Source organism: Dama dama, chromosome 18, assembly GCF_033118175.1.
Source record: "Dama dama isolate Ldn47 chromosome 18, ASM3311817v1, whole genome shotgun sequence".
In the NCBI taxonomy this organism is placed as follows: domain Eukaryota; kingdom Metazoa; phylum Chordata; class Mammalia; order Artiodactyla; family Cervidae; genus Dama; species Dama dama.
The window spans coordinates 81,825,204-81,838,653 of NC_083698.1; the positions used below are offsets into that span (position 1 = coordinate 81,825,204).

The 13,450-nt window shown below is 35.4% G+C and overlaps 1 protein-coding gene and 1 long non-coding RNA gene across 2 annotated transcripts in view; one reads left to right on the forward strand and one right to left on the reverse strand.

Moving 5' to 3' along the window:
- Positions 1-1,145, reverse strand: part of LOC133072437 (uncharacterized) — a 22,658-nt gene extending 21,513 nt beyond the window's left edge. Inside the window, exon 1 of the long non-coding RNA XR_009696735.1 lies at positions 125-1,145. This is a non-coding gene — a long non-coding RNA (uncharacterized LOC133072437). The remainder of the gene's footprint in view (positions 1-124) is intronic.
- The window catches only part of WNT16 (Wnt family member 16), an 11,434-nt gene extending 1,257 nt beyond the window's left edge, over positions 1-10,177 (forward strand). The window contains exons 3-4 of the mRNA XM_061165685.1: positions 1,152-1,438; positions 8,084-10,177. Coding sequence (XP_061021668.1) covers positions 1,152-1,438; positions 8,084-8,548 — 752 coding nt within the window. The 3' untranslated portion in view covers positions 8,549-10,177. The remainder of the gene's footprint in view (positions 1-1,151; positions 1,439-8,083) is intronic.
- The last annotated feature ends 3,273 nt before the right edge of the window (positions 10,178-13,450 follow it).

Here is a 13,450-nt window from a genome sequence, read left to right on the forward strand (position 1 = left end):
CAGAGGTGTCAGCAGATTCAAAGAATTTCAGAACCTGGGCTCTGAAAGATTCTTAGTCGTTTTTCATATTCATTTCCGTTCCCCTTCCACCTTTGACCCTTCCCCGCCGGGTCCCTACACTCACCGCCGCCAAACATCGCTTTTGCCCCGCTGCGCTTTGGCTGTCACACCCTTTCGAAAGAGAACCGACTCCCTGCAAAAAGAAAAAAAGAGAATGTGTTCTTCACAGTTGCTGAAATGTAGAGGCATCAGCTGTTGAAAATAAACCAATCAGTTTATTGGACAACGGCGTGATAACGTTTCTACTTCAATCTGTACATCTCTAAGGACGGGGAAAGTCGCCTGCTGGGTCCCTTCTGGTCCATTTTACTAATATTTTAATAGGACTTCAATTTTCAAAGATTTTAGCTCGAAACCTATTGCAGATGTGTTATATACATAGTCAGTGTTCAACGGTTTTCCATAACAATTCTTTTTTTTTTGCTGATGACATTTCAATTATCTTTAATTGCCCTTAGTAGTGTGAGAGGATATAATATTGTATATAGGAATATGAATATAATATTTAACTTTCACATTAATATTGTTATTCAGTATATCATTAAAACATCTTTGATGTGAAAGTAAACTATAAAGTTTATCTCCTAATTGCTTTAGTCTTTGCTTAATTTTAGTTTGCATCTTGACATGTATTTTTTTGTACAAACAAAAGTGACACCAATTTTTCAGCCTGTGTTTTGTGATAATGTTTTAAATTTAAAGAGAAAGGTAAGCGGGGCTTCTTGGGGCGTTGTCTAACTATTTACGGTGTCCATGCAAGAGATTTTGAATTCAATGTGTATTTGTTGAATTTTCATTGTCTATTAAGTGCTGAGCTGGGTGCTGACATACATCTCAAATTGAAAATACAAACATGATTTTAGGGTATGAGGACAATTAATGACATACAATAAAGGAAAATCATGCTGAAAATTAATGTTGCTTTTTTAAAATATGAGAACAATATGAAATTGTCCTTTGTAAATGTGTACTCATGAAAGCATCCCTTGAGAAGTTGCTTTCCTGATAAGAGGGTAAGTAGGCGGCTTTGTTATGAACATAAGCAGAGAGTGGTATGGCTCATTCATTTAGCAACTTATTTCTTATTCTAGGCACCAAGGAAACGGCATTTATTTATGCTGTGATGGCTGCAGGCCTGGTGCATTCTGTGACCAGGTCATGCAGCGCAGGCAACATGACCGAGTGTTCCTGTGACACCACCTTGCAGAACGGCGGCTCAGCGAGTGAAGGCTGGCACTGGGGGGGCTGCTCCGATGATGTCCAGTATGGCATGTGGTTCAGCAGAAAGTTCCTAGATTTCCCCATCAGAAACACCACGGCAAAGGAAAGCAAAGTACTGTTAGCAATGAACCTACATAACAATGAAGCTGGAAGGCAGGTATGTATTAGAAAATGGAATAGAAATCCAGTGCCTTTAGGCATAATAGCACTAGGGTTACATTTCTGGATCAATCTGACCAAAGAGTCAAATGGTTAAAAAACTAAAACTCTTTCAGGCAAAAATATATATATATATATATATATGAAATTTTTATTATATATGTATAACAGCAACTATATATATAAATATATTTTTTTTCTTTCATGAGCCTGTACTGACCACATTGATTTAGTTTAAGTTTCCATCTGATGTGACTTGAATCTTGTTATAGAATGTGTTAATATATGTGATTGTATATTCGTATACCTAAAACACCAATTATAAAATAATAGAAGTATTAGTGCCTATTGGGTCGTTTTATTCCACCCCTTTAGATGATTAGTTGTAGAAACCCAAATAAGACTTACAGTATCTGCCTTTCTAACGGGACCAAATCAAATTTCATTTTCTCAAATTTGAATTTTCATTATTGTTTTAAATATATTTTTTCAAATATATTTTTTCATTGGCAATGGCATCTTAAAGAAGTTATCAGTCTGTCCTTTGTCTAGCAAAATGTTCTCAAATACATTACAGAATACATAGCTCAATAATTTTTGTAAAAAACAATTTATTTAAAGGAAGTAGTTATTATAAAGCAATGTAGATTCACTGTAAAAACAGAAGTATGGATAAATGTAAAAAACTATAGATATATTAAATATTTGGGTATTTTAAAATATAGATATATTAAAGGTTCAAGGAGAGGAAAATTTGAAGAATTACCATCTAATTAACCTTATAAATGAATTTTTAATACTAAATTTTCTTAAGATGGAGTAATTTGTAGCTTAATTTAACTTTTATATACTTATTTTAATGAATATTGATGCAATAAGCTTTGAGTTCTACAACATAGTTGAATTACTTGGCAATTCATAGTGATTTTCCAAAAACAGTTAAAACCTCTCTTAGGAATATATATTTTCTATTTTGTAATAATCTTTTCAGGATGGGAATATCACCACATATCCTATATTATTGTAAATATTCAATAACCTGCAACGGTCCCAAAGTAGTCGTTACAATCTGCCACATTCTCCTGCAATAAATTAAAGTAAGTTGCGGTATCTCTCAGGAATATTTAAAGTATATGTTGCATTTGTTTTACATTTTTGGAAAGTGAATAAATGGAACCCGCTTGGAATAGTTGCAAGTTTCTGCCAGTTTTCTTTACTTAACCACTTTGGTTTAAAATACTAAAACTGAAAACTCAATATATCACTATAACATTTCAAATTCAAATTTGAATATTCAGTTCAATTTGAATATTGATTCAAAATGGAAAATTAGGAAATAGGAAAATCAGTAAATAGCTATGTAAGCTTTTCACTTTTCAGTTTTGAAATTCTAAGTTATTTCACTAAAGTTACTCCTGCTAACACCATGTCTCTTCTTGATAAAGTCTTACATTTAAAAAGATTAAATGAATGAGTTTTCACTTCAGTTTAAATAATATCTAGTAAAGGAATTTTTATTATTTCTAACATATTGATGTAAAAGAGATTAGATGTAATTAACATGTGTTCTTTAAAGCTCTAGAGTTAAACTAGAGAAAAACTCCAGGTCAAATTAATGTGTTTTAAAAATAAGAAAACAATTAAATGAATATTTATTGTCACCTTAGATCTTAAATCTTCTTTAGTCATTCTTTGAATAGCTGGGTAGAGACAAAAAAGACTTTAATCAGAACACAAAACTTGGAAATTCATGTGATAATTCATTCTTTTGAATAAAGTTGTCTCCAACCTTATGAAAAGTCCCAAAGTATTCTAAAATGTATTTTTATTAGTGATATTAGGCAGTTATTTAATCTTATTCCATCTTATGTGTTTTTTTTTAAATTAGGTAGTAATATTTGCCTCTAACTATTAACTTTGATCTGATCTATTTATATTCTGATTTTATTAAAAACATACAACTATTCAGCATCAATTTAAATCCACTGTTTGTTGGCAATAAAACAATCTCCTCACTTTACTGAGGTTTTTGCTATTTTTCTAATTATGAAGCAAAAATTCAGCTTATAGGTATATATGCATTTTGGATAAATTTCAGTTTTTTCACTGAATCTCATTTTTTCCACATTGGTCAAGATGGAATCTTAAAATATTACAAAATATTACCTGGATATTTTGAGGGTACTACATTGATGTTTTTGTTGGTCTTTTCTCATGAAGTATTACAATTCAAAACATTTTAATATTTTTCTTTCCATTGGTGGTCAAAAAAAAAAAACCACCATCACCACCATTACCGCAGCAACAACAAAAATCAACCAGGTTTCCAAGATATTATCTAACATGGAAGAACAAACAACTGCATTTTCAATATTGGCCATTAGGATTTTAATCTAATAGGCATATTCTTCTGTGTAAGGTTTTGAGGTCTGCATTCAATTGAGTTGATTTTCCTCATCTCAAAATCCCAAGCTCCAAATGTAGGAACGCGTTCAGAGCAATGTGGGTACTGGCGCTTAGTAGTGCTGTGAGCAGAATAGATTATTTTCTAACCGCTGACCTTAAATACTCTAATTCCCACTTGGTTTCTGACACCATTCCTAAAGTTATGACTCCAAGAATAATGTTGCTGAATGGTGATTGGCTAACAGAATGATGTGATGTCTTCCAAGGGCAGAACTTCTGGGAATAATGTGACTTGGAATATTTATGGGTATTTCTTTTGGTGTGCTTAAAATATTTCCATTCTTCCCATGTCCACCTCATAAACTTTTAAGTTTCCCTACCCCATAATTTGTTTTATGATGAGTAACTCAAAAAAGTGGCATGGGCCCCACCCCCAAATTTCATTGACCTGTTTCAAGAATATTTATAAGTACTTGAATAACATGCAAATGTTTTGCTTTTCAGCAGATACAAATATATTTTTGAACTGAAAGGGACAAAATGGATCAGAGGAATAGGAATTCTGCATATAGTCATACAATTTATGTCACCGTTTTCATAAAAACTTAAACAGATCATCTGATAGTGGACAAAATGAAATGTCACAAAATGTTCCATAATGGTTTTTTTTTTTTTGTCATTTCTGTGAAGTTTGGATAACGCAATATACTGGAAAACAGTCACCTCCAGCTGTGTTACCTCTGAGTCAAAGTTGTGGGGCCAGTCACTTCTTAGACCACTTCTCAAGCGGTTTCTATTTTTACATTAAGTGTTAATGATGCATCTTTCCTATTTCACTTCATCATAAATTTATCAAACCAAAACTTAACACAGGGAGCCCAGTAGGTTAAATGCTATGCTCCTAATGGCTCTCCCCTAGTTTAAAAATATTATACCAAAATGTGCACATCTGTTTGCAATAGTTAATAAAACATTCCTCTGTTAATATCGTTATAAACCTTAACAACTCAACTAAGTAGAGAAAGGAATTTTCTCATAACCACACACAACTCATTTGCTCGCTATTCTCTTACTTTTCCTGTTAGAAAATCACTCTGCTATCACTGCAACTCAGAATGGCTATTTGACATCAATTAAAACTCCCAGCTGAAAAACTTCAGAATATGTATTTTTGGAGTGTTTTGGAGTGTTCTTAAATATACTTGAATTTTCGACTTTCATTTTTCTTTGTTCCACCAAAATTATCCTGCTGCATATAAAGACTTCATATCATATATTTCCAGTTTTCCTTACGGAAGACAAATGTCTTAACCAGGCTATTAATTTTTCTGTCAAATTGGAATAATAAGCAGGTACATGTTCTTCATTAACTACCTACTATATGCAAGGGATTTTTTCCTATCAAGCTAAATCAAGTAAAATAATTTATGAAAATGTGCTCTGAGGAACACTGAGCTCCGTAGAGTTAAATCCTGTGTGTATGTGTGTCTGCATGTTATCTGCTCTTGAACTCTGCATTTCATCAAATTCTCCTTGTGGTGATTGCATTGCTTTATTTTATCCATATTTGCCCAAGTTTCTTCCTTGGAGTCTTACAGAGGTATCATCATTTAAATTGTGTGTCACGTTATTTGTCTTTCTATCCTAGAATATAAATGTGAATAATATTCACATGTATAATAAAAATGCTTTCTTTTCTTATACTTATTTTTAAGGACAAAAGGGTAATGGAATTAAAATATAGTAGAATAACATTCCTTAAAAATATCTTTGGAAAATTTAGTTAACTCCAGGTATTTAAAAGTATCTTGTTTTCTACGGCAGGAAACTCACCCCAAATTTCAATACAAATTCAGCAGGTGTTATCCCCAGATTCAAAATCAGTCTTCTCTTTTATCCTTCAAACCTGGGTGGTAGTGTGTCAGATTTGGACTGATACTATTGTGGGCTGAGGAATTGCGGGAAAACCTGCCAGATCAGAGTCTCCCAATATCATTGAGTTCCTAGTAGTGTCTCATTTGTTGAAGAAGTTGGTCTTTATTGCATCCTCTTGATGCAGTTTACTGATAGAAGAGAGTTAAAACGTTTCAAAAGTGTTTTGGTGAGCATCCGTTCTGTCCTCCATGCCTTGCAAATTGGCAACACCTTACATGATGCCTGAACTGCTTAATAAAAAGAAAAAGTGAGCTCCTCAGTCAAGAATCTGAGCAAGAGGCAGTCCTAAATCGTAAGTGATGACTGTAACGAACGATGATCAGGTTTCAACGCATTAACTTACATTCTTAGATTTTTGGCTTTCTTTGGACAATTTGTTTTATGGCTACCTGGCATTGATTAAGCTCTCATTTTCTTACATCCTTCGGACACTTAAAATCTGAACAAAGTTGGCAGATCACAATATTTTAACATTTATTTGCCTGGAGATATTTTAAAGAATTGAAGGTTTTGTGAATATCAAATGCCATCAATTTAACTGAATCAGTTTGTGTACCATACTCTATGAATTGTTTTCATATCATTGAAAGATAAATTTTACTGAAGATAACAAGAAATAGACATATCTATTTGCTCCTTAGTTTTATAAATTCAAAAAATCATATGTGTTGCGTTCTATAAAGGGCAATGTTTAAATGTTGTTTGGTTTATTATTTTAAACACTAATAAAAACTATTGAATATTACATAAATCAGTACCATATGCTCTCATTCAAGTCTGCAAATATAATAAATTGTTTGAAATACTCTGTCTCATTAGATAGTACAGAAACTTTAGTTAATTTGTTAAGAAATGTAACATTCCACATACATGTCAATGTCAAGTGTGGTAGAAAATTGCTAAGTATAAACCCCTGTCATTTTGTATAGTTTTGATAAGAACTGTAAGTGGAATTTAAGCTGTGGGGTTTTTTCTTTCTTTGGAGGATTACACACATAATTTCTAAGTTATTGAATGGATAGATCATTTTTTATTTTACCCGGCATGTTGACAGAATGTCAACTCTCCAGTTAGTCCTGACAATTTATTAATCTGCTCTGCCATCCTCTGGGGATTGAAGGAAGTTACGCCGACTAGCCCGGTATGTAAGAAATTAGAACTCTAGAACTTCTGTTTTAGAAATCTCTGTATTGTTTTCGCTTGGTTAGCTCTATTTGAAATTTTATCTCAACTCTTCCTATACTTTCCTCCTCAGGGGAAGGGGGCATTTATTTTGACCTAAATGTGTGTCAGGCAGTGGGCTCTTACCGATGTATGTAATCTCATTTAATTCCTCAGTCTGAATAAAATAACTCAGCACTTAGAAGTGAAAAATCATATAAATATTATTCCTTTTCCATGTTAGAATGGTGCTACCGATCCATCAAGAATAGGACATATGTTTTGAATTAATTTTCCAGAAGAGGGGAAGAATTGGTTGGGAGCAGCCACACTCTCCAGCCTCATCTTTTTGGACCAATTTAGGGTTTCTCATGTGGTCTGTGACTAGGGGATAGCATGCCCCGCCTCCAAACCCCTGTGAATATAACTGGTTTTTGCAGTGATAAAAACCAAGTACACTCACTTTGGTAGATCTCATCCTTGGATGCTCTTGGAATCATCTGCGTAGCTTTATAGAAGTCATTGCCTTGACCCCACCCTGACAAATTAAGTGAGAATCTCAGGGGTTATATGTAAAGTTCCACAGGTGTTTCTGCGTGTATACAAGTCACCCGAGGATCTTACAAAGATGTAGATTTTGATTCTGCAGGTTTGGTGGGGGGCTCAGAGTCTGCATGTCTGTGCCGGTGCTGTTGGTCCATGAACCACACTCCAAGTAGCAAGATGCTAAAATGAATGCATGGAGGCATGAATGAACATCCTCTGACACCCAAGATTAAGTGAGAGATTAGAAATAAAAGTAGCTTCCCTTTGTTATCTCAGCTCATCTCTGATGACATTATTAGCCTGGCCTGCAGTTTTAAATTAGAAAGGTTTGCTCTGTAGGGTCAAGAGAAGGACCAAACATTTGGGTTCTAAGCGATATAAAAGATTTTTTAGGTCCAAAAACATCCTTATTTTAAAATTATTTTATTTTCTTATTTAATTGAAGTATTTTAAAAATCATTTTATTATTTTCATTGAAATATATAACCATTGCTTTTATATAGTAGGAAATAGAGTGAGATTAGGTGGGTGGTGCTTTTGTTGTTGGGTTAAACAGTTCATGAAAGATGTTTCATTCAATTCCTGTTGGTTGCAGGCTGTCGCCAAGTTGATGTCTTTAGACTGCCGTTGTCACGGAGTTTCCGGCTCCTGCGCTGTGAAAACATGCTGGAAAACCATGTCTTCTTTTGAAAAGATTGGCCATCTGTTGAAGGATAAATATGAAAACAGTGTCCAAATCTCAGACAAAATAAAGAGGAAAATGCACAGGAGAGAAAAAGATCAGAGGAAAATACCAATCCGCAAGGATGATCTGCTCTACGTCAATAAGTCTCCCAATTACTGTGTTGAGGATAAGAAACTCGGGATTCCAGGGACTCAAGGCAGAGAGTGCAACCGCACATCGGAGGGCGCCGATGGCTGCAACCTCCTCTGCTGTGGCCGAGGCTACAACACCCATGTGGTCAGGCACGTGGAGAGATGTGAATGCAAATTTATCTGGTGCTGTTATGTCCGCTGCAGGAGGTGTGAAAGCATGACTGATGTCCACACTTGCAAATAACCACTCCATCCAGCCTTGGGCAAGAGTCCTCCGTGACAGAAGTATAATGGGAATACCACCCAGAGGGTGCCTCCCACTGTGCAGAGCTGGGGAAGTTGACTCCTGCCTCCTCCTCAGAATTCCCAGATCCTCCAGCCTCTCACAGAGGTCCTCTTATCTGATATCTAATCACACACCAAGCATGTGGATTTCTTGGGATTCTGAAATGGAAAAAGTTTGGGTTCACATTTTGGTGGTTTAGGGAATATAAATTGAAATACAAGGAAGATCATCTGTCTCGTAAGGAAGAACGGAAAATAGTCTTCATGCCAAGAGACCTGGTCCATACTCAGGATAAGATCCTGGACTATGGAACTCAGTTATTTAACTCAGTAGTGGTGGGTGAATATTAGTCACTTTTTAAAACACCTATTGTAGCAACAAGGAACAGTAAACATGAATCTCATTTATTCTTTCAGCAGTTTTTTGTGAAGAAATAATACTGTTTGTGCATTGAAACAGAAGATGGTGACAGGTTAACAGAAGTGGTAGATGCCTACTTAAACTTTCATTCATTTCAAAAGAAAGAATCTTCCTAAGTGATACAACATCTCTTAAAGCATGTTTATTAGAGTTATTTAGTGACAAAACAGAAGAAGCAAAATGTAAAAAGTAAAATGTATGATTTGGATTTTAAATGACTTTTAACCCAGAGAATTTATCTAGAAAAACATCAGGAAGGTATATAGCAACCTTTACCTTTGACTTTACACTCTTATTATAGATCAGTTTCCATTCTTAAAAACTCAGCCCTGAATTATTGGTGGAAGAAGGGATTTTAAAAGCATATGGGACAATGGGAAGTAAAAATTTAAAGGGCTCTCATGCATTGTAAGGAAAAGCACACTTTAAATATGTAAAGACAGTGTTTTTTACAATACTTTGCTGGATTTTTTTCTATTTTGTAAATACTGTATTTAATTATATGATATATATTGAAACTTAAGATATTTTTTGCCAAAGCCCAAGAGCTAAGGCAATAAAATTATCTCAGAAATAATATTAGCTTCTGTTTCCTTTCATACTATTGACTCTGACATTTTTTATACATTGCAGAAGTTCATTGAGCAGTTAGTTATATGGATATGTATTTCCTGCCAAAATGGCAGTTTTATATGTTATAAATTAAAATATATGCTGCAATATATTGATAATTGTGCTATTTCAGCAGTCAGATTAAGTTGAATTCTGTTTTTAATTAGTTATGTTTAACTTGTAAGGTTATTATAATAAATTATACAGTAAAAGGCTTAACTGGAAAAAGGATCTAAATCAGAATAATGATCAATTTGTGGATTTGATATCCTGGATATTTATTACATTGTGTTTAATGCTGCTTTTTCATGTGAATGTTGAATGGTCTTTTTTGTTTTAGTATTCGTGCATGTATATTCATCCTATTTTACAAGGTTCCTGGTAAAAATTACAGGGCTGTATTTAAGGTTGTATTTTAATGTAAATGCTGTTTTTTTAATGAATTGTTAAATATTTCAGTATCATATAGAAAAAAAATGATTTTCTAAGTTCAGAATGGACAAAGAAAGAATATTCTTTTTCTTAAAATAAGCTAAAGAAAATTTTCCCTGCTCACCCTCGTCTCATTCTATTTCCTTTCAATTAATTTACCAAGGCAGAGCAATAATTTGTGAAAAAGAGCAAACCATGGAAAATGACTCTGATCTAATATTAAAATCAAGGCTAAACATTTAACTGTGACCCTTAAAGTTTAACAAAATTACTATTTACTGAAAAAGAGACTCCAAAATGACAAATGAATGAATATAGTGCTTATTTAAAAGAGTGGTTTGCCATTCTTTAGCATCCACTGATTAGAGTAACCTGAATAATAGACATTTATTAGTATGCCTTCTTTTTTTTTTTTTTTGCTAAGTAAATATTTTATCTGCACTGAAAATAAGCACTCTTTCTTAAACGATGAAGGCTGCAGTTTCCATTGATGACCATTTCTTTCTATTGACTAGAAAACTTTTCATAATTACCTTAGGAACCAATCGTGAGAACAGGGGAGCCTTTAATTCACAAAAACATGATTACTATTCAGCCGTTTCTGAAAAACTGGTGCCAACTCGACACTCCCACCCCTCTTCCCACCCCTGCATGCCTGAGTAATAACTTCCAACTCCCGAGCTGCGTCTTTGGGTTCTTTCCCTTCCCCCTGGCATCAGTTTGGAAGCCATCCGTGAACGTCTCACATGTCTATTTTACCAGCTGACAGCCTAGTTTTGGGCTATTCCCTTCACAGTCCCCATCATAGTACAGGTAGCATCATGGTGCTCTTGAAATAAATACGTGTTCTGGGACCCAAACAATTCTATCCAGTCCAGGCTGTTGTGGCTGCACTGTTTCTTGCGTTCATGCTACGTTGCTTCAGTTGTGTTGGACTCCGTGCCCTACAGTCTGCAGCCCGCTAGGCTCCTCTGTCCGTGGGATTCTCCAGGCAAGAAATCTGGAGCAGTCTGCCTTGTCCTCCTCCAGGGATCTTCCCCAACCTCCTCTTTTATGCCTCCTGCGTTGGCTGGCAGTTTCTTTACCACTAGCACCAACTTGGGCTCCTTATTTTGCAGGTAACAAAAAAAAAAAAAAAAAAGCAACCCAAACTGACAAACATTAAAGGAAATATACTGATTCAGTGACTGAAAGGTATAGAGTTGTGACTGACTCAGGTTAAGTTTGGTCCAAAAGTTTGAACGTTCCCAGAGTTCAGATCTCTTCATCTCCAGCCTGGAGAAGCTGGCTTCTACTGCAGGCTCTGCAGGGTTCTGTGCCAACTCCCCAAACCCTACTCTCAGCAGCTCCAGGCTCTCTGCTTTTCTCAGAAACATGACTGGCACAGACATAACACTCTTCTGGGGCTTCCCTGATGGCCCAGTGATCAAGAAATCCCCTTGCAATTCAGCAGACACAAGAGGCGCTGGTTCGAAACCTCCGTGGCGAATATCTCCTGGAGGAGGAAATGGCAACCGCTCCAGTATTCTTGCTAGAAAAAAATCCCATGGACAGAGAAGACTGGCGGCCTACAGTCCATTCACTGGCAAAGGGTCAGACAAGACTGAGCATTGGCACAGACACTTCCCCATTCTAAGGAGAGAGGTTCTTTTTTTCGTTGCTCCAGCACACAAGAGAGAAAGCAAGCTTATTTCCCAGAATGCCCAGCAAAAGTTATCATTGACTTTGATTGGTTGCTGTGCCTATCCTTGAGCCAATCAGAATGGTCATTGGGAATTGGGTTTTGATGATAAATACACTGATCATATTAAAGCAATCAAGACCCATGCTGGGAAATGGCTGTGGGGTTCATTCCAACTAAACCCACATAGTTTGAGAATAGGAAAGAGATGAATCCACAGAGAAAACCCAGGGTGCATATTACCATAAAGGGTCCTCTATGCCCAGACTCTCTCTCAGTTCTAGTCATGTGTTTAGGAAAGACTTTAATTTTCTGAAGTATAGTCAGTACTGATGTGTTTGGTTTTACTTCAGATGTGGAACCAGAAAAGCTTTCCATCAAAATATTTGTTTATAGTCAATCTGGTGAGCTGCTGATACTTTTTACATCACCTTCCAAATTCCTCATCAAATACCGAGAATTAAACCTACCATTTGGAGCCAGTTAGTGATTGAGAACACTATAATCCACTTAGCTGTCTTGAGGGAAGAAAAATTCAAATCATATCTCCAGGAACCATGTATATCCTGCAAAACAAGACTTTCTTAAGGAAAGTTGGCCAAGATGCCTTTTTTTTTTTTTTAATTTCAGTTTCAGTGTAGAACAGATGTAATAATTCATAACATTTCTTGGAGTAGAATAATAAGGTAAACTGAGAAGGATAGATGGGTGGTCCAGCACGAAAGGAAAAACAGTGGTACACCAAGGACTCAATTATTTTGAAAAAGAAAATATTAGTAAACACTTAGATAGCACTTACTATGTACCAGACATTGTTCAAAATAAATTGTATGTATTAAGACATTTGAGCCTCATGATAACTTCGTAAAATAGGTATCACTCTTGTAGTCCTCACTTTACAGAAAGAGACATAGTAATGGTGAGGTAAGTAGCTGGCCCAGGTCACACAGAACAGGCTGGCTTCAGAGACTGTTTCCTTAACCATCATATCATTATGGTGCCTCTCACAGCAACAAAATAGTCAGTGCAGAGTTTACAGTGTATCATTTAAAGAGTTTGGGGATTTGTAAATATAATGACAATTACAGGATGTTCCTCCCTGGTTTGATTATATAAACTTGGTTGAGAAGCTGGAGAGAAGTGATGGGAGAATTGAGGTCTTAGAATTCACCATGAAATGTAATTAAAATACACTGCCTCTTGATTTCTAAGCTCTAAGTGATTTAAACTTCCCTCTAGTTTAGATCCCAGTGTGGCTAACAGTTGGATTATGCTTCAAGAGCCTAACAATCATTCCAAAGGAAATGACTAGGGGTGAAGATCAAACTAATTTAGTGTGACATTAAATAAATACGTGCATCCTTTTCATTGTTGTGCTTACAGCCAATTGTTACATAAGGTGTTATTTTTAATAGATGGATGAAATTTACTGTTGGTAATGGTGTACATCCACATCCAAAGAAAAACCACTAGAGATGGTTTGCATGATTAAAATCCCTTGAAACAAAATCATGCTAGAAAAAGCAGCCTCGCCCACTGGTTGTAAAGGGAGAGTAATATTAAATGTGGACAAAGTCAACACAAAGTCTCACATGTGACTTTTAAATTTACAGAAAAAGTGAAAGGATCTGATTGGTGTATGAGAATTGGAAGAGCAGGGAGAAAGGGGAGTATAGGGCTGCCTGTTTCCTTCTGTTAAAATGCCATTCTGAACC